Below are 19,962 nucleotides of genomic sequence, written 5' to 3'. Positions count from 1 at the left end.
CTCAATGCAGCATCGGCTATGATAGTTGATCATCGTTTGTGGAGTCAGTAGTTGTTCGATTTCCTGCCATGTTAGGCGAAAGGATACTAATGAGGGCCATGGTAGATAGTTGCAGATATGCAATAGTAGTTCTTGATGTAGATCAAATAGTCCAACGGGTTTGGCGGGTGACACGACGTCGGATGAGTTGAGCATTGTATGGCTATACGCATTCTACCCTTTCAAGAGGAAACGCACGGGATCACACATTTAAGTAACGAAGCTGATGTGGTATGTTTCACAATTATCTTGACCGCGGAGTTTCTGTGCCTAGCTAGCGACGAGGGGGCCTTAATTCGAAAGAGAAATACTCATGTCACGGCTGACTGGAAGCTACTGGATCATCCATTCTTCTGTGACCGACTAAATTATCAAGCACTCACTAATGACTTTGGTCCGTATCAAGATCAGGCTGCTACTGCATCCTGCAAAATTACATCTGCCGCCTTCTCACTGATCATATAGGTTGGTAAGACAATATAAAATCCTGGAACTTTAGGGAAGACACTTGCATCTACAACCCTCAACCCGTCGACACCACGAACTCTGAACTTAGAATCCAGTACTGCCTTTTTGTCGCCGTCGGCCCCTATCGGAGCAGTGCAGCTTGCATGATGGCCCCATGCCTCCTTCTTGATCCACTCTTTCATCGCTGCCTTTGTGCTGGCATTTTGAGCAGGCCAGACTTCTTCAAAGTCACCTTGCAGTGGGATGTAGTCGTTGAATATCTGACGTGACAGCATCATCCCTTCATATGTGGCCTGGAGATCCTTCTCGTCGGCGCCACCAGCGGTGTTCCCAGTGTCAAAGTAATTGAAGTTGATGACAGGAGTATCTCGAGGGTCAGTTGAGCGGAGTGTGACGGTGCCAGCATTATTGCGCGAGTGAGCTTTTAGCACAATCCATGCCCAGTGGTGGGCGTCTTTCAAAGACTCGGCGGCATAGCCAGGATGATAGCCAGTGAAAAATGCCGGAGCGCCAGAGATAAGCAGATCTGGGTCGCCCTCTGCCACTGATGATTTCTTCACGATAGCGATCGAGATACCGTTTGTGGCGTAAGTGCCTTTCAGGAATGGTCCCGGTTTCGTCTGCCATTGCTTCAGGCACGGATCGTCTGGAGTTCGCAGGAAAGTGCAGTATTTGGTGATGGCAAAGTCGGTGTTGCTATCTCCTACGACTGTCGTTTCATACCGATCTTGCAAATTCGTGCCCACGCCAGGTAGATCAACGACAACAGGGATCTTGAATTTCGATAACTCGGACGCAGGACCGATTCCGGAAAGCTTAAGCAACTGGGGTGTGTTGAAAGCGCCAGCAGAGATGATAACCTCACGAGAAGCATTGACGCTGCCTGAAGTTCCTGCGGGTGCAGCACCTGCTTGAGGATCAGCACGGTAGAGTCTCGGTCCTTCGAGATACTCGACACCAACTGCTCTAGGCTTGGAGCCTGAAGTATCGAAGAGAACCTTTGAGACTAGCGTGTTGAGTTTGATATCTAGATGGTACTTGCGTGACCCATCAGCATTGCGAGCATTCGCAGTCGCAAGGATGAAGTCGCGAGGACCATTTCGCTTCTTTTCAACAGATGTCACTGCAATGGGGACTTGATAGAGACCTTCAGTAGAGTCTCTTCTGGGCGTGTAGGCGTTGATGTCCTGCAGCAAGACTTCGGCCAGACCAGTGATTGTAGTGATGAGTTTCGCGAGCAGTCCTTTCCCCATTGCAGTTCCTGCTGCAATGATCAACGACAACAACTTTGTATCCTCAACAGCTAGTGACAACTCTGTCAGGCTGGTCTCCAACCATCCATCAAAACCATGGCCTACAATACCGTTTGGAAGATATCTGCTGCGCTCCAACCTCTGAAAGTATTTGCGCATATTCGCAGCCTTCCAAGAAGCATCTCCAGTAACGGAAGCAATGTAGTTCCAATCACTCTCGTGAGGATAAATGGTGATCATTGCATTATGCATTGAGCAGCCTCCCAGTGTCCCTGTCCGTGGGTACCAGATCCCCAACGGTGTTGATCCAGCGGGTTGATTACTTCCCACGACATGTTCTCCAGACGGCAGTTGCCAAACCATTTTCGAGTCTTGGGCTTGTCGTGCTACATCTTGATAATGGTTGACGAAGTAGTCCCAGCGAATTGGTTCATACTCCGTTGCTGAAAGCTGCAAGGCTGGGATTTGTACTTCGAGTGCATCTCCTTGATCCCCTCCAGCATCAATCAGGAGGACCTTGTATCCCGCAATGGCCAGCCTAGATGCCAATGGCCCTCCACCGGGTCCACTCCCAACAATGACATAGTCGTACTCGGCTGTGGCGTTCACCTGAGTCTGGTTGTTCTGCCTCCCAAAGTGAACGTGTGAGTGGACATGTCTCGTTCTATGAATGACGACAATCAATGAGTTAGGATTGCCTTTCTCTGAGGTGTTTTGATACATACAGGGCTGTCACGGTTGAACACCAGAGTGCAAGTACAGCCAAATACTGCATCTTGGCGAATCTTCTGCGGCGTGCCAGCAACCTCTTCCCTCCACTATCCTGTTAAAATGAACGACTTGGGGTCAATCAATGAATGACATGGACATGCCCATGGAAGCAACCATTGGCAGCTGCGAGTAGCCAAGATATATTATCAATCGTACTCACATATAATGATCACCTGTGTCTGTCCCTCATACGAAGTAGTATCTGGGAAATTGGTGCCTCCGCCACTAGTTCTCTGAGGGGACATTATGCAAAACATTTCCTGTGATCGTCGAAAAAGCGCCGCTGTGCCTCACGTTGCGCACATTGCGGCATCTTTAGTGCTAGTAACGCCGAGTAAATGAGACAAAGGATTACTCGAAAGGGTCAAGAATGTGGAGTTAGTCGAGTGTGCTGTTAGGCAGCCCACAGGGAGGGATTGTGGAGCAGGTGAATACTTCGTAGCTTCGAGCAACCTCCAAGCATTTTCCCTTGACCCTCCTGGCCTACCCCGTAACGCGTCAAGAACACGACTCCACATTTAGCTAAGTAGGAGTTTCGAGAGCGGTAGCTTCTACCACCCTGAGAAAATCCATGGTCCTTCCGAATCGTAGTTCGTAATTCAGAGGGCAAGGAAATGTCAACAGAGCACCTCACTAGTTGACTGATCACTGAAGTCGCGACCTAGCCATTCAAACAAAAGTAAATGATAGGTAGTCTTGTTGATTATTGTCAGGTCACGAAAATTGCTAGTCAGCAACGGTTTGCCTCACTAACTAGTAGGAGCAGGAGGAAAACAGTCCGGCCAACGATCGACAGCGCTAAGAAACAATAAATCCCGGCCGTTCGGCCCCTGGTGCCTGGTAGCCTTGCATGGCTGTTAGCTGACTACCTTGTAGCACTTGGCTTTCTTCCTGGTTCAGACCCTGGCTTGCAAACCGCTTCCGTTCCTGGAGATGCAGGCTTATGAATGGAGCTTGTGGGCGCAGATCTTCATTGCGCATTTCTCACTGCTGTTCCCAGCTTGGTGCCAGGCCTGGGGCCTCTGAAGGATCCCGTATACCTGGTTGAGCTCTCCAACATGTAGGCATGATCGACACTGGTCGGGAGGGCAAGCCATATCTCTCCTGATGTTCGTGCAAGTCTTGGAGATCATCGGCGTTCAACGGCTGTGGGGACACAAGACGCCGCGCAATGCTTTCTGAATGGAGGTTTGATACTGGGGTGAGCATTGTATCAATCGCTGACGGATATGCCGGCCACGTAATTGAGTAGCCAGAAAGAATGTGTCCGTCCGATTTTTCTGGCAGTAGAGATTATATTTTTCCTTCGAATCTCGCGGATTATTCTGCTCAGGGTGAAGGTGCTTCTTGCACTCAGTATCTTGTTGTCTATAGGATTTTATTTATCCATGTTAGAAGAAAAGATTTGTGCACAAATTTATTATCGGCCGTTAAAGTCGTTACAATTTAGTAATGGTGATGTTTCGTTCATCTTTGCGGACAGTAAGCATCGCAGGCTACCTTCATTGGGAGTTTGGTTGTGCCAGTGAGCTAGTTCGTGGTTCATGGACAATTAGGGAGATTCCACCTTCTTGCGGATCGAGCAGTCCAACTCCGTGGAAAACTTTCACAGTGCGATACCTGGGCGATTATCTCTGACGTTTTCGATATCCACCAATGGTAGAAAATCTTTGGTGTCTTGGTTTCTTCTTTCTGCAGGCGTCTCTCCGGCTGTGATACCACTGTTCGTGCTTAAGATCCCTTTTCCGCTGCTCCTGGTGTGCATCGAGCCTGTAAAGGCTTGTGGGAAGAGGTGTTTAAACAAGGAATAAAGGGCAGGCATGCAGGCACAAATAATCCCAACATCCATCTCAATGCAGGACCAGTAGCCGAATGCCGTGCCATCCCAAGACATATTGGTCGATTTTGCAAACTGGTAAAGTGTTTCCAATCGCAGTATGCTGACGATCGTGACACTGGAAAAAATTAGAACCTGGGTCCATTCGTGAAATTCTTGTTGTCATTAAGGAGGGTGCTCAATACTTACAATCCGCCGACACTTAGCATCAAAGATATCTGCAACTTTTTCTTCCAATGTAAGCTGAGTTTAGATATCAGTCTCAGAGGCAGAACGAGGATGACCACATCTAGTGCAATGTTGATGGCGGCAGCAGCCCATCCCTGGGCGTTGACATTGTTGCATCGTCCGTGGTGCTCGCCGTCCCAGTGTGTCCATGCGTAGCTTACGGGCCAGCACTGGAAAGCAGAGACAATGAGGAATGCCAACATGTATGCGAGAGTGGCGCCCATAGTGCAAAAGACTAATACGCGAAATCTGTGCTCGGGGAAAACACGCAGATAGAAGCAGAGGATTGCGATTTTGGTCATAGAGATGATGGTGATGTACAAAAGTTCGTCAGCGAAGTAAAGCTGGAATGTTGTGAGCAGGGAGACGCCAAACATGAAAGGGGTGATTCCACGAACTGTGAGGACTTTGGTAATGCTTTCGGGTGGTATCGTCCACAGATCGGTTCCAAAGCCATGCTCGGCCACTGTAACACAGTATGAGTATTTCGGTCAATATGTGTCGTTATCAAACTCACATTCCACCGATAACACCGAGAACGCCACCAGAAGAGTCTGTTCAATAAGTCAGCTCTTGATCATCGAGGTCCAATTTAGCAGAGCGATCTCACCATCGCTATAGTTATGCATAGGTCATCATAACCCAGGTGTGCTGTGGGGACTATGAATTTCGCATAAATCCGTATCACAAAGAATATGAAGGCGACGGCACCCCCTCCTGCACCAAAGCCGATAATGAGGTTGGTCCTGTCCCGTATTGGGACACCGCAGGCTGTCATTGACGCATTCTTCGTAGCTGTTCAACATATTAGTAACGCTTCTCCGATCCACTTCACCTTCTCGTCAAGAACCCACCTAGCTGTTCCTTGATCGTGCAGTTAACGGCCACACAAGCTGTGATAATTCCTGCTAATTGTCTGTTGGTGCATATACATGCTTGATCTGTCGCTGAGCAGTTTGACTGGGCTATTCCCGTAATAGTGCAGTCAAGCTGAATCGTTAGCAAGGGGACGGTCCATCCTGGTGAACATACTCACACCGCATGGAGGATAGAGCGCTGCCACTGACTCCAAGTCGGCATTCACAGTAGCAACAAGCGCCGCAACGGCTATCATAGCCAGTGTAGAGAATCTCATTTCGATGGATTTCCTCAAGTCGGAATGCAGAGCATCTGATCAAGGCAATAAATTGTGAAGTGCAATAGCAAGGAATTATATCTGAGCATAAAAGGCTTTCGGTTTTTGAATACCTTTCGAGTTATACCTGGGGAACGCTCGGAATTTCCTGGGAATGGCAAGGTTCATGTTTGGTATACTGGGCTAGATACCGTTGGAAGCGGAGCTAGTTAGCAATGCTCAAGACTTGATCATACGAAGTAGCCGTACTCGTCTCTCACAAGGTTTGGACGCAGTCCGTTGTGAGCGGCCACTATGGAGTAGCGATTAGCTCGTATCTCGATTGCCTAGGATTCGTGAAGCATCGTGCTGTGGATAAACCATGATGCATGTCAGGCGATGGTCCCAATATTACGCCTTGATTGCAATCAGTATTAGGCGAAATCAGCCTTCAGATGCAAGCTGGCGACACTCATATGTTCCTCCTACTCCGTAGTGAACCATTGGTAACTTGGTAAGGAGTTCATGGAGCATCGTGGTCTCTTCTTAGTGCATTTGCCCATCTAACTCAATTGGGAACTTGAGAACACCAAAAAATGGCCCCATCTGCCACTCCTGTCGATCGCTCCATAACTACCCCATGCTAGTGCAACGCCGCAGGGTAGATCCTAGCTGCCAATCCTGTGCCAAAACCAAGGCACAGGCGTAAGGCAAGGATTTGTTCATCGTTTTTATTCTTTCACTCAATATCATCCCCAAGATATTGGGATAGGATTCCTTGTCAAGAGGTATTGCTGTTCAAGGATGCCCGGGTGAACGTATGTTACGTGAGTATTCTTGTTCCATGACAGGGAATAGACAAAACGCTGCGAGTAAATCTAGCTTTGTCCTCTGGTTTCGCAGCTGGCGCAACAGGAAATCAGGTATCTTTGAGTGCACCAGGAGCATAAATTCACCTATTCGTGTTGGTCTCTGTGACAGACACGGAATTGCTCAAGGACTTTGTGATTCGTGACTTGTGAGAAGCTGTAAACTCAAGTCAAGACTTCTTGACTATGCTGATGCGACCCGCTGTTGTCGACTCGTTAAAGGACCCTAAGCACTAACGAAGTATCCCTCGAGACCATAAAAGGACTCCGACAGGTGATAACACTGGCAAGAATGACCAGCTGAATTACGAATTTTTGAGTCTCGAAACACCGACAAGATGGTCCATCGCTCAAGTGGATAATCGTTAGCCAGGATTAGTCGCAAGGCCGCACATCCGTACTTCCAAATACTTCGCATTTATCATGCCCCATATGAGGAGGTCGTTCAAATTGTGCTATGGTGCGGAATACCGACATTCATCATTGGAATACTGTGGGCCCCACAATGGTGTTCTGAGATTTCGAGCCTCTGGTGCCGGGTAGTGGGCATTCTCCCTTGCGTCTGGAGCAACGAAGTTGCTGACCTTTTTGGTGGTTACTAACTAGTTTCAGAAAGGCCAACGGCAGGAGTGGGTCGCACTAATGCTGGACCGTGCCTGAACCGGCCTGTACCAGAAACAAACGACTGTGGAGCACGACCTTCGTACTCCGTAGTCAAAGCATGTTGGACATAGGCAGACTAATTGAAGCTTGTGCTGATCTTGTCAATTTCGGTCATGTTCTTCATCCTTTCCCATGGCTCAAATTTAAATGCTGTTGCTGGGGATTCGCAACCATCAATCCCACTTTGAACGAGACCCATTGTGCGGGCTCAATCCGAAAGGCGAGTTGGCTTGCGTCTTCGAGCGACTCGCCTCCTACTGAGGTCTGTGGGTATCAAATCTGCGTAGACTCATTGGTATACCCGTGGTAATGGCCTTACCGTGTATGGATGGCCATTGAAGTTCATCTTGATCCTCTTCTGTTTTCCGTCGGTGCCGTCAGGGTGATGCCCAATCCTTTTGAAGACTTGAATCGTGCTGTTGTTACAATGTTGTGACTTACCACGTTATCATGCCATTAACCAAAAACTCACTCTAGTCACTCTTTGTCAACCGCGCTGCCCTTTGGTGGCTTTCGTTCTTTATTGAAGATGAGGTTTTCTTCTTCATTGTGGTGGGCGTTGGGCAGTAGGGCGATCGTCAATGCATTTCCAACAGCAGCAAACCTCGCGATTCTGGCCAGATCTGGCGGCTTGGATATTCCTGACGACCTAACTTTAGCGGAAGTGTTTCGTCATGTCGAACGTCAAAAGGAGAAGAGGCTCCTCATCAACCCGCTGACTACGCCAATTGAAGGTATAGGCTTTCCACGTATATAGTGTTGACAGAGCTGACCAGGAGCAAGTGGATGGCCGGCATGAGTGGCGCGCTCCAGATTTCGCAGCTGGCGCACAAAGGGGTCCGTGTCCAGGATTAAATGCATTAGCCAACCACGGATACATTGATCGGTCTGGAGTAGCCAAGGTAAGGCAGCTTCAATTGTGATGAGGCTCGGCGTCTCACATTAGAACCAGTTCCTCGATGTGGTTGGTGAAATCAATCATGGTGAGTGGAATGATAAATGATTTCGAATTCCGGACTGACTTTGCGCAGTATATGGGATGGATGTTGGACTCGCAACAATTCTCTCAACAATGGGTACAAGATCAGCCTCATCATGTACAAAGCCAACCATCAAGCTGATCTCCAAATAGGTACTGTTTGGACCGGCAACCCGCTGTCATTGAGTCCAGGTTTCTCCCTTGACGGCACTTCTTCGAAGGTACATAACCTTCTCGGAAACCTTCTCGGTCTTCTAGGAGAGCCTCAAGGAATAGGGAGATCCCACAACTTCATCGAATCAGATGCTTCACTCACTCGCGATGATCTGTATCTGACTGGAGACGCTTCGACAATGAACATGACCAAGTTTTTGAAGCTGTTCGACCGTGCCAATCCTGAGACCGACGTGATATCCACAGACGAGGTAGTGCAGCACTCCGTTGAAGGACTCCAAGAGTGCATTGCCAATAATCCCTACTGTTGGTACGGACCGTACACAGGAATGGTTGCTCGTAACGCTGGCGTTGCTTTCACTGCCCGCCTACTGGCGAACCACTCTGCTGAAAACCCGGGTGGTATCTTGAGTAAGCCCGATTAGCCTCTCACGGAAGGCAATTTGCTGACATGATGGACAGCCAAGGATGTCTTCAAGTCCTTCTGGGGAGTGGTTGATACTGACGAGGGAAAGCTGGAATACAAACGCGGCTGGGAGCGCATTCCAGAAAATTGGTACAAGATTCCAGTTGATTATGGCTTGGTACAGCTCAACCTAGATTTCATTGACTGGTTCCTAAAATATCCCCAACTCACCTCGATTGGAGGGAACACAGGAACTGTGAACTCGTTCACGCCATTGGACTTTTCGAATCTTACCGGAGGATTACTCAATGTTCAGACGTTGTTGGAAGGGAACAATTTAATCTGCTTTGCATTGCAGGTTGTCAAGACGGTGTCACCCAACTCCTTGTCGAACCTCTTCAAGACCCTGGCTGTTCCTCTCGGCCTTCTTACTGATGCGCTGGGTACGGCCATTACGGCCTTGACATGCCCGCCATTCGGAGATATGGCGTATGGAGGTCAACCACTCTGGGATTCAATAATCAAAGACTATGCTGGCCCTGCACGGGCTGCCTCTCCGCTTTGAAGGACGGCTGGGATGGTGATCATGATGCACTGTTGGCACGTCTGTCACAGTATGTTCTTCCTGTGCACAACCACAGTCATAATAGGGTGGGAGGCCTTTTTGAGAAAATAGCATCATTCGAGAAGAGACGCCCCTGTAGTTTACAAGTAAGACAAACTTTTGATGGGAGTTCATCCAGGGATTGTCGCCAACGACGTAGAAAAAGAGACTAGTATCAACCACTTACCGACGGTACTTCTAGAGACAAACTAGTGACCACTTAGGTACTTAGAAACTAGTCCCGGTCTTGGCATACATGACGTCGATCTTCCATCTGCGTCTTGGGAAATTCTCCAAGGCCGGGACTGTCAACATCCTGCGTCGACCGCCCAAACATCTCCTTTAGAGATAAAACGACCTTTGTGATCTGATCCTTCTCTGCCTGCGCATCAAGATGACGCACCGCGCCGATGCCTCCAACACTCTTGACAATCGTGGCTACTCCGGGCCACTGATTCGAGGTCAAAATCCGGCTCTCTTGCTCGAGACCGCAATGCGAGATCGGATCACCGATTCACTTTACTGGAAAGAACAATGTTTTGGCCTAAATGCAGCAACTCTCTGCGACCGCGCTGTTGAATTGACCTATATTGGTGGCACCTACGGAGTTGCCATGAAGCCTTCACCCTTCATCTGCCTTGCCTTCAAACTATTGACCCTCGTTCCGGATAGAGAAATCATCCTCGAATACCTCAATACAGGAGGCGAAGAGTGGAAATATTTACGGGCATTGGCAGCATTCTATGCACGCCTCACATTTGACCCGGTGGATATCTACAAAACTTTGGAACCTTTCCTGGAGGATGCGAGGAAATTGAGACAGAGGAGGAAAGAATCTTATGTTTTAATACACATGGACGAATTTGTGGATAATCTTTTGACTAAAGACCGTGTGTGTGGAACGAGCTTATGGAAGTTGTCTGCGCGACAGTTGCTAGAGGACCTTGACCAACTGGAAGAACGGATCAGTCCACTCCAGGCCGAGCTCGATGCAATGGAAGAGGAAGAAAGCGGTAATGACAATGATAGTGACGTGGTTATGGATAGCGGAGATCGAAATGGGACTGCTAGTGAAAATGGACGAAGCCCGAGGTCAAGAAGCCGAAGTCGAAGCACAAGAAGGAGCAGGAGTCGATCGGAAAGTGAATGAGTGAACCAAAAATGTTTTCGATTCACAACCTATTGTTTTCGAACGCTCAGAGCTTGACCTACAACAAAACAAAAGACTCTTCACTCTTCTGAGACGCTTCAGAAGGTAGAGGTGCCTCGGCCGCCACCTCCAATGGCTCAACACGGGTCTCCTGATCGGTTCTTAATGGCGGAATATCCAATGCCTGCGACCGGATGAGATCGATCAATGAAGTGCTATCGTGGCGTCGGTTCCAAGTCGGATGCACAATATTCCGCTCTGAAGCCTGTTGATGAGCTGCCACTGCGTTGCTCTGTTCAGCGTCGAGAACGGTGAAAGAAGATTCGTCCCCATCGTCGCCTTGATCAAGGTTGACAGTGTGTTCCTCCACATTCGCGGGCGGAGCGTCCAGTGCCTCTTCCACGACATCTGGAATGTTCGCTGGGATCTCTGAATCCGCCATTATCGGCGACTTTTCTATCACCAAACGCAGGACTGACTCGGCGGCATATGAGCTGTTGCTATCGACAGAATGCACCGATGCACCGTCCGAGGCATCTTCACCCTCTTCACCATCAACCGAGTGCCCTTCTTCACTGTGTAAAAAGTCTCTGTCTCTCCAAATTTCCCGCCTTACAAACTGATTCCACCCTGGATAATCGCTTGGTTCATCAAGAAGCTGCACCATACTCGGCCCTCCAATCTCGGTATTCACAACATTGAGCAAGGAGATTGAGAATCCACTCCCACGGGTGGGAAAAAAGCGACCTGCGTAGACTCTCACGGGCCAAATATTCCAATCCTTTTGCAACTGCTGTACCGCCTTAGACACCACCGCAATCAAGTGTTGCCTCTCAATCTTGTCAAATCCGTTTATCAGCAGCACGGGTTCATTCGAATTCACGTGGACAGTGCGAGACCGAACGACGTTCCTGTCGAGGAGACCTTTTAACATGAGCTCCACAGTCCTCTGCATATTCTCACCATCAGCCTCGTCCTCCGATCGAATCATGGTCTCCAACCCGGCCTCTTCTCCCACCTGCGTTGATGCGCACGTCATCACATTGGCAGCCACTAGTCGGCCGACCTTCTGGACGATATCATTTTCGTAGCCATGTCGGACGAGGCCATCGCATACTTTGGCCACGAGAATGCTTCCCGCGCCTGTCTCCGGCGCGCTGCCCGAGAACTCATCCTGCTTGCCGCTCGTGCGTCGGTCTCGGTGGAAATGCACCGTGTCGTCGATCTTCAGACCGTAGTGTGTTGGGATATCGAGCAAGTTGTCGGCAGTCGCCATGTTTATAGACCGTATCTCAGAAACGAGGAGAGTTCTGTAGGATCCGAGGTGATGTGCGGGTGATGTAATTTCGACTGCGAATCGATATGTCAAGTTCCCGGGGGTGGTCTTCCAAACGGCCCGTAATCTAGGTAGCCAAGGAGGCTTGTAACGCGGTGAAGGAATGAAGATGAAAAGGTCAAAATTTTCAAAGACGACAGATCAAAGACAGTCGATGAGGCAAAGACAATTCAGCAATCGAAGGTCGAGGTCGAGGTCGAGTGGGTTCAGCCCTTCAAGTACGACTTTTAAACCAATTTAGTATCTTCCAATGCGTTTGCTTGTCTTCTTATCAGCTACAGGCCAAGAACCACTTCAAACAACAAGGATGATAGGCAGGCAGATATGAACGATGCAAGGAATCGGAAATGAATAGACCTCCATTCCAGAGATCTACAACACTTCACATGGGATTTTCCTATTTGTAGCTATTTATGCGAATCGAATCGAATCGAATCACCCCCATGTGCGATAATGCGTGACCGGTAGAGTCCAGAAGTCTCGAGCCAGATGATTCTACTGGGCCAACAGCATTGACATCGATGCCTAGGGACAGACTTTCACATGTCACCTAGTACCTGATGTATGTACAATGTGGCCGGGTTCAGTGGAGAACTTCCCAATATCATAACATGATTCGACGGAATTGATATCAGTTTGGATTGTTGAGCTGATCGCCCAGTGCGTGGTGCAATAAATGTTGATGGAGCTGGGCCAGGCACCCAGGCAGCAGGCAGGTGAGGGGTTAATGGTTTATTGCATGACGTCGATAGGGTATCCATGTGTGATGATCACGAGTGGCGGCATGGGGGTTCCAATGTTTTACGAAAGTACCTAAAGTTCAAAGGACAGTTTGATTGTCTTGGGCAGCTCAAGACCTTACTGATCTCGCCTACCGCGAGCTGCTTGATCTTGCTGATACACTGGGTGATATGCTAAATAACGATGAATTGCCGTAGCATGCGTCCTGTAGCCAATCTTTGTCTTGGCTCAATCGCAACCAATTCTTTAGTACCATGGTCTTCTCAAAGATAAAATGATATAATGCAAGGGACGAACAGTTTAGGCAATTGAAAGGGTTGAATAAGTCAGTGGTATAGAATTTGAGATCTTAGATGAAGGAGGTTGGGTCTTTCTGCATCGCAACCATGTGATGCGTTTCATTGTCTTCGTTTACTGCGTTATAGTCTTGTTGTTGATCTTCTATCATGAGGTCATGGCGCGAGGGTGAGATGAAGATGAAAACTAGTTCCTTTTGAAAGGGCAACGTGCTGGTTGGGTGTCCATGTCACTTTTGCGTCAAGTGGAATACTCCTTGGCTGCGAAGCCTTGTTGTCGAATCCACTTGTCCTGCCAGCCGGGGAAATAGGGACTTTCATCAAGCGTATTCACGGTCCAATGCTTCTCCACCACGCCAGCTGCCTTCTGCTCTTGCTCATATTGCTCTAGAGCAGGAATGGTCACATGTTCGACGTGCCACGTGTTCTTGTACTTCATCAAGTTTTCTTTACCTTCCTTGCATACCTTCAGGATGAGGGACGGGATGTAAGGTTCATCTCGGAATTCGGTGATCGGAGTGAACAAGGCCTTGAAATTAAACACAATTCCACCAGAAAGAGGCAAGCGACGAAGAGTCTGCCAGTCGACGCGTAGGTGGATACGAGAAGGATCTAAATCGGGAGACTGGAAGTCCCGATACTTCTCATGCGGATCACCTGGTGGCATGTACAAGGGCTGATCAACTTCCAAGCCCCATGAACCACGCTGAATGGGTTTTTGGGTGGGCATCTTGGTGAAGTATCTATGGGGGTATTGTTAGCATCTTGGTGTTTTTATTCGATCAAGGGGCCATGTTACGCACCTGTCCATGCTAAACTGCATTTTCTCCTTGTAGTCTGGAATTGGAGCATGGATCTGGGGCAAAGACATTCCGATCTTGGTACCCACATTCCACCCCAGAGCCGAACAGATGACACCAGCACGAAAGTGGTAATAACCAGTTTCGGGATTGCGTAGCGTAATAGCAAAGTCTTCGGGCACGTTGTCCAAAATGACCAACAATGGATGTTTGGCAGAGACATCCTGTCTGGTCCCAAGGATCTTGTTCTCAAACGTTTTCTTATCATCGTGGAGATGGAAATATTGGGGGTACCGGGCACACAGAAACTGGACGATCATCTCCATGAGCTCTTTGCACGCCAATTCAGATCCTGGGAGGCTTTGAAGAACAGACTCTCCGTGTACAGCATATAAACGTTTACGTTCAGCGATGCGTTTGACGTATGTGTTCTCCAATTCAAGCCACCAGTTAGGCTCAAGTTTGGTCAGGGCTGAATCAGGTCAGTCGCATTCGGCGGGCGCGTTTTTCAAGTACACTTACACATGGTCTGATGATAAGCCCACCTGAATGGACGATATGGTCTTGGTAGAGCCGTCTTAATGTCATGTTCGGGGTAAGGTTCTGGAAGAGGTACACCACTAAGGCTTGAGTAATCTGGAAAGTCGCCCAATCCACGGATCTCTTGCACTGAATGACCTGTGAAGGTATATTTGTTGGGAGCACATGTCCGGAAGTCTTCCTCAAATCCCATGACCGACTTGGTCCAGTTTTTCTCATCAAAGTTGAGTTCACCGAGAGCAAGGCGCTGGTGGGCAGGAAGCTCGGCAGCAACCACTTCCAATAAATCTCTGTTCAGAGGTGGAAACGCACTCACATACTCACTTGAGGACGGCGGAGAGTTCCTGGGCTCCTTCTTATCCGGGGAGATCGATCGTGGAGGCGTATTGGCAGTTGACGCTCGGCGACCTCGTAGTTTCAACCTTCTGAAAAGTATATCCCTCTGATTTGTAGATAAGGTCAAGTACGATATAGTGAGCATGCCGAGTCCTAGGCCAACGTAGAGGAACAGGGATCCTTCATTTAGGAATGCCATTGTGGTGCGAGGGTTGAAATTAGATTGCGAAGTAGTTGCTGGGTTCAGATTCCGAACAGAATATCAAGTTTGTATCGTCTTCACAAACCAATCTGCGCGTCAGGGTCAGGTCGCATGAGGCATACAAGTGATGAAAAGGTGACAACGACCAGCCAAGTTGACTCAAGCACGTGAAAGTGAAACGGCAATAGAATCTGAGACTGCCAGTCCAATGAATGGCGACAAGAATGTGTCAAGGTATATATGCACAGACTGGGCTGTGAAGGTTACCTCAGAAGAGGCAGACTGAATACGGGGATATACTTGATGGGTCCACCTGAACCGAGGGTTGTCGAGGTGGACTGCCTGAGATATCAGTTATCAGGAGATCACTCACGGTATCTGACCAAGAGATGGTTCTAAAGGCGACCTGTGAACTGCTGTGGCAAGCGAGGTATCTTTAAGGATGGGAAGGGACATGAGCTGGGGTCTGGGATAGGCTTAAGCTATGAGAACAGGGATTCTCCACGAGACATGGACCGATATCATGGATCCATCAGGGGAATTACGGAAATACCAGTGGTTGTTTAACGTTTGGAGTCGAGCCTAGGTGTATCTAAACCCAAGGATTTCTCCAATGGCAATCAGATGTTAAAATAAGATGGTTGCTGGTCCGTAATAACTGGAGGGCGGCGAGAGGTGATACCCACGGCCCATTGCCCCCATGGATGCTCATGACCACAGGCCGTCTTGGGGCAGTCGCGGCCATCCAGCATTCTGTAGTTACCCTTGTACCGTCAAAGATAAAGGGAAGGTGCTTGGAGGATGGTTATCGGTTTGGTGGATAGGCTTACCCGATGGGGGCTTAGCGGGTGCACCTCCCGGTGATAACAACTCCAAGCTTTCTCTCCCGCTCCCTTTTATTCGTCCACTCCAACTCCATGTCCTTCCAACGCTTCTTCCCCTCGATCCTTTCTCCTTTGGGGAAACAATTCCCTGAACTTGGTCTTCATCCTCAAGGCTTGACATCTTGACTGTGCAAGGCACCGCGAGCTGGTTACCAGCCTTGTCCACGCGTTTGGTCTTTCGCAAAGGACAGTGACGTTGAACAACCAACATCATGTCCATCTAGCCGAAGCCGGCTTGTGTACTACCATGGAACATAGAGCCCGAGTACATGTCCTGGTGTCATCCTGGCCTCTGTGTGCCGCGCCTCCCGGCTTGCGAGACAACGCATATACAGAAGCCTATCAACATTGCCATCGTCGTGGGACTGCTCATGGCGGTTGGTTGGCTTTTGTAACCCGGTGACCAACATGATATGTAAAGGGGCTGCAGTGCGGAAGCCGTCTTCTCTGTACCACGATGCGACTATGTTTCTGTGATTCTTCCGTCCTTTTGAGAGCTCGAAAGTGCCAAAGCCTACCAGGAGCTCAACCCTTCCAGCATTCTGGTTCCAAGACTGGTGTGTCACTTCACGAGATTGCTAGCAAAGTTTACCCAGCACTTCTTTCCATGTGATGCCCTCTGTGCTCTCAGTCATGCCCTTCAGGGAACGGCCATATCCACTGACGTTTTCCTGACATCTTCTCTCTGTTTCCCCCACTAATGGCTCTCGCAAGCAATGTTCCTCCCTACCCATAAGTGACATTGGCTTAATCCGGAAGGCAGAGGCATGCGTTGGTTGCACGGCACGAGCTATTCTCAGCAGGGCATGCCGCATTGACTCTGCTGAAGTGCCGCATCAACCAGCACCAGTTTCGATGGACCGTTGAACGTCTATGCGTAACCATATCTTTCCTATATCTTGTTTCTGACAAGCAGAACCCCTTTTGAGTTCGATCAGAGAAACGACGGCAGACACATGGGATTTAGATCCAGAATATCTCTCCACAGCGGTGTGGCCTGGTAAGTCAGATGTCTCGACTCTTTCTCTCGTGGACTTTAAGCCATCCCATCTGTGTAGCTTTGCCGGCAATTCAAAACGGGCATCATCCCAGTTCATGCGACAGAATATGAATTTACTCATCGGGAGTTGTCGGTTGTTACTCATGTTTAAGCCGAAAAAGTATTCTCCCAACGGTTGAGCCTTGCTACCTGGGGCGGGTAAGCTCCGAGATGGAATCAATGCCATTGTTGCAAACTTCCTCGATTCCGAGAGTACAGCTTGAGAAAGAGCTAAGCTACCAGAAGTTTGTCCCATATTCGAGCTCTCACAGCACGTGTCATGGAGCTGGGCAAATGCGAACAAGAATGCCCTTACCAGCCATCAGGAATTGCATCGCGTCCTTGCCCTTGAGCAGCAGTCCTTTGAGGAGATCGACGCTCTCTGTTACGAACCTGCTTCATCTCCACCCTAAGGCCTGTGCAGTTTACCGACTTTTGAACAGCCGCAAGAGCTCATCAAGCGTGCGCATCAGGCTGGTGTTTGGCCACGGTCTCACGTTGTCTCTGAGCAACAAAGAAGCGCAGCGTCTGAAAGTTACCCGTGATTTGGCCTTTTGTGATATGTTTTGTGGCTTGTCTACTTTCCTCGAGTGAAGAACTCACCACTCGAGATTGATGCAGACATCACAACATCCGGCAGCATGAATTGCTCGTAGCGGAACCACGATGCCGAGTCGTCGCACGGAATGTGATACCTCCTACTTTCACCAGTCTCATCGAGTTTCGCTGGACTCCACTCTCCACCTTGCCACCAATAATACGCAAAAGACCTTAATGACAAAAGGATGTGTTTACTCGAGAATGCTGACATTTCGACGTGCCTGTCCACTGCCACAGCCCCCTCGGCGATGTTAAACCCATGGGTGATTCTGCAGTCTGGGCTACGTCAGACTCGGACGAGGTGCTGCGGGAGTCATGAAGGTGCTTTTCAGGTATCGCTCAACCTTACGATGGATGCCTCATCCATCACTCTTTGTCTTCTGGCTACACGTATCATGAATACCCGGGTGAAGGTTATTCCTGTTCCGTAGACCATGTCTCCACTTAACCTGCGATTTATTACAAACACTACACTTTTTCCCACTTGTTCCTCATCCCCGAGCTAGAGAAAGGTGATAGCAAAGCGGGGTAGAACTTGGTCGCCAGTGGGTGTAGTTCGAGCTCATTCTCATGAACTCCTCTCCACACCAACCATTCTGGAAGGTCGAAGAGAACACGGGTACCTCCCGGTGGAGTGTCGGTACTCTCCTCTGGGTGAAGCCACAATGCTCTTGATGGCACTCTCACAATTGCCCATCTAACTTCTGTCACCCAATCATACAAGGGTTCCTCTTATGCCATAATCCAATAATGGGGCTCGAATCGATCTACGAAACAACTGGCAGGTCATTGCGAGATATCACGGCTCCGCTCCTTTTGCATCTCCTGATTATCACTATCTGACCAACAAGTGCCAAGTGTCACCACCTAGACTCGTTGACAGAATCTCTCATCATGGCGCAGAATAAAAGTAATATCAACCTTTAACAGAGCTCTACATGTAACAATAAGCGCGTACGAGCATATCAATATAAACTCTGGCTGATCGCTGACCCCTCCCATGTTTGGGCGTCACTGCTATGGTCATGAATCGGGAAACCAAGATCCTCATTGTTGGAGCAGGAGCATTCGGGACCTCCACGGCGTATTATCTGGCCCAACGAGGCTACACGTCTATCCGTGTCCTCGATCGATATGCCCCACCATCATGCGAAGCAGCATCCACCGATATCAGCAAAGTGATAAGAAGTGACTACAACGAGCCACTGTATGTGCGACTGGGGGTGGAAGCCATTAAGGTCTGGGAGTCCTCGGAACTCTACCGCGGCCTTTACCATGTCCCGGGTTGGGTCCTCAGTGCCAAAGAACGCTCTGTGCCTTTTGTCAAAGGATCGATCGAAACGAGTCGACGACTCGGTGTGCAAGGCATCGATGAATTCTCACGAGATCAGGTCCGCGAGCGATTCCCCATGATCAACGGTCCACTCGACGACTGGAATATCAACGTCTGGAACCCGACAGCAGGCTGGGCTGATTCAGGGGAAGCTCTAAGGCGTCTTGCTTTGGCAGCACAAGAGAAAGGAGTCTCATTTATCTCTGGTAGCAGCGGCTATGCTCGAAGGCTGATCATATCTGAAGACGGCGTCCACTGCAATGGTGTAACGACCGAAGATGGCACAACGCATTACGCCGACATTGTAGTTCTCGCCACAGGAGCCTGGACACCATCATTCATCGACCTACAAGGCCAACTCATCGCCAAAGGCCACAGCGTAGCACACATCCAGCTCTCCCCCTCGGAGCAACAACACTTCGCATCCATGCCCGTCCTCGACAACCTCGAACTCGACTATTTCTTCCCACCGGGGCCCGACGGCGTCTTCAAACTCGCACACAGCAAATTCCTTACCAACACAACCCGCGACAGCAACAGCGGGATCCAAACCTCCATCCCGCACACCTTCCACGACCATCCGGCCGACGACCTCCCACTCGAAATCGAACAGGCGATGCGTCGAAACCTAAGCCGCGTGCTCCCGGACCTCGCAGCCCGCCCTTTCAGCTACACGCGCCTGTGCTGGGACGCCGACACACCCGATCGACATTTCCTCATCACGCCGCACCCGACCCACAAGGGCTTGTTCCTCGCGTGCGGCGGCTCCGCACACGGATTCAAGTTTATGCCGATCCTGGGCAAGTATATTGCCGATATGTTGGAGGGGACATTAGAGGAGGACATCGCGCGTGTGTGGAGGTGGCGGCCCGGCCAGGAGGCAGGGACGAATCTCGCGCATTCAGATCCTGAGGTTGAGTTGGCGTCGTTGACGGGGTGGCAAGGGGGCCGGAGGAGGAGAGAGGAGGGACAAGCAGGAGGAACATCGTCGAAAATATAGGTGATCGATGTTGGAACCGAGTTTAGTTGTAGTGGTGAGTTCTCGATTGATAGATTCTCGTCCATGTACCACAAATACAAAGCATTAGCAAAGGGCCGGGGGAGAATATCAACTGGGCTACGTTGATAACACTGGGCCTTTTCCTTCCCAGCGAACGACACAAGTAATAGCACATCACGGGCAGCTCGAACTCACAGATTGTGACTGGAATTCCATCAAAATTGTACTTTTCAACTGCAAACGCTATCCTGGTACTTGCCCTACCAGCCGACCAATCCCTTACCCGGCCCCGCGACTACT

The 19,962-nt window shown here is 49.5% G+C and overlaps 6 protein-coding genes across 6 annotated transcripts; 3 read left to right on the top strand and 3 right to left on the bottom strand.

Moving 5' to 3' along the window:
- Nucleotides 1-446: 446 nt before the first annotated feature.
- Nucleotides 447-2,535, bottom strand: LTR84_005511 (uncharacterized protein; the record flags this gene model as incomplete). Its single annotated transcript, XM_064849079.1, has 2 exons — nucleotides 447-2,424; nucleotides 2,486-2,535. 2 exons carry the CDS (start codon nucleotides 2,533-2,535, stop codon nucleotides 447-449), a joined length of 2,028 nt encoding a protein of 675 aa, XP_064704293.1.
- Nucleotides 2,536-4,137: 1,602 nt separating this feature from the next.
- LTR84_005510 (uncharacterized protein) lies at nucleotides 4,138-5,731 on the bottom strand (the record flags this gene model as incomplete). The annotated part of the gene is made up of 7 exons (XM_064849078.1): nucleotides 4,138-4,301; nucleotides 4,362-4,486; nucleotides 4,558-5,062; nucleotides 5,114-5,150; nucleotides 5,207-5,391; nucleotides 5,451-5,586; nucleotides 5,633-5,731. The coding sequence occupies 7 exons, from the start codon at nucleotides 5,729-5,731 to the stop codon at nucleotides 4,138-4,140; spliced, it is 1,251 nt and encodes a 416-aa protein (XP_064704292.1).
- Nucleotides 5,732-8,314: 2,583 nt separating this feature from the next.
- Nucleotides 8,315-9,366, top strand: LTR84_005509 (uncharacterized protein; the record flags this gene model as incomplete). The annotated part of the gene is made up of 3 exons (XM_064849077.1): nucleotides 8,315-8,318; nucleotides 8,375-8,806; nucleotides 8,858-9,366. 3 exons carry the CDS (start codon nucleotides 8,315-8,317, stop codon nucleotides 9,364-9,366), a joined length of 945 nt encoding a protein of 314 aa, XP_064704291.1.
- A 433-nt stretch (nucleotides 9,367-9,799) lies between these two features.
- On the top strand, nucleotides 9,800-10,555 carry LTR84_005508 (uncharacterized protein; the record flags this gene model as incomplete). Its single annotated transcript, XM_064849076.1, has 1 exon — nucleotides 9,800-10,555. One exon carries the CDS (start codon nucleotides 9,800-9,802, stop codon nucleotides 10,553-10,555), a length of 756 nt encoding a protein of 251 aa, XP_064704290.1.
- Nucleotides 10,556-13,169: 2,614 nt separating this feature from the next.
- Nucleotides 13,170-14,803, bottom strand: LTR84_005507 (uncharacterized protein; the record flags this gene model as incomplete). Its single annotated transcript, XM_064849075.1, has 3 exons — nucleotides 13,170-13,671; nucleotides 13,732-14,200; nucleotides 14,251-14,803. 3 exons carry the CDS (start codon nucleotides 14,801-14,803, stop codon nucleotides 13,170-13,172), a joined length of 1,524 nt encoding a protein of 507 aa, XP_064704289.1.
- A 3,551-nt stretch (nucleotides 14,804-18,354) lies between these two features.
- Nucleotides 18,355-19,662, top strand: LTR84_005506 (uncharacterized protein; the record flags this gene model as incomplete). Its single annotated transcript, XM_064849074.1, has 1 exon — nucleotides 18,355-19,662. The coding sequence occupies one exon, from the start codon at nucleotides 18,355-18,357 to the stop codon at nucleotides 19,660-19,662; it is 1,308 nt and encodes a 435-aa protein (XP_064704288.1).
- Between the last annotated feature and the right edge of the window lie 300 nt (nucleotides 19,663-19,962).

Source organism: Exophiala bonariae (assembly GCF_035927105.1).
Source record: "Exophiala bonariae strain CCFEE 5792 chromosome Unknown scaffold_20, whole genome shotgun sequence".
Classification (NCBI taxonomy): Eukaryota; Fungi; Ascomycota; class Eurotiomycetes; order Chaetothyriales; family Herpotrichiellaceae; genus Exophiala; species Exophiala bonariae.
Note: the sequence above shows the minus strand (reverse complement) of the source record. Positions and strands in the feature narration are given on the sequence as shown.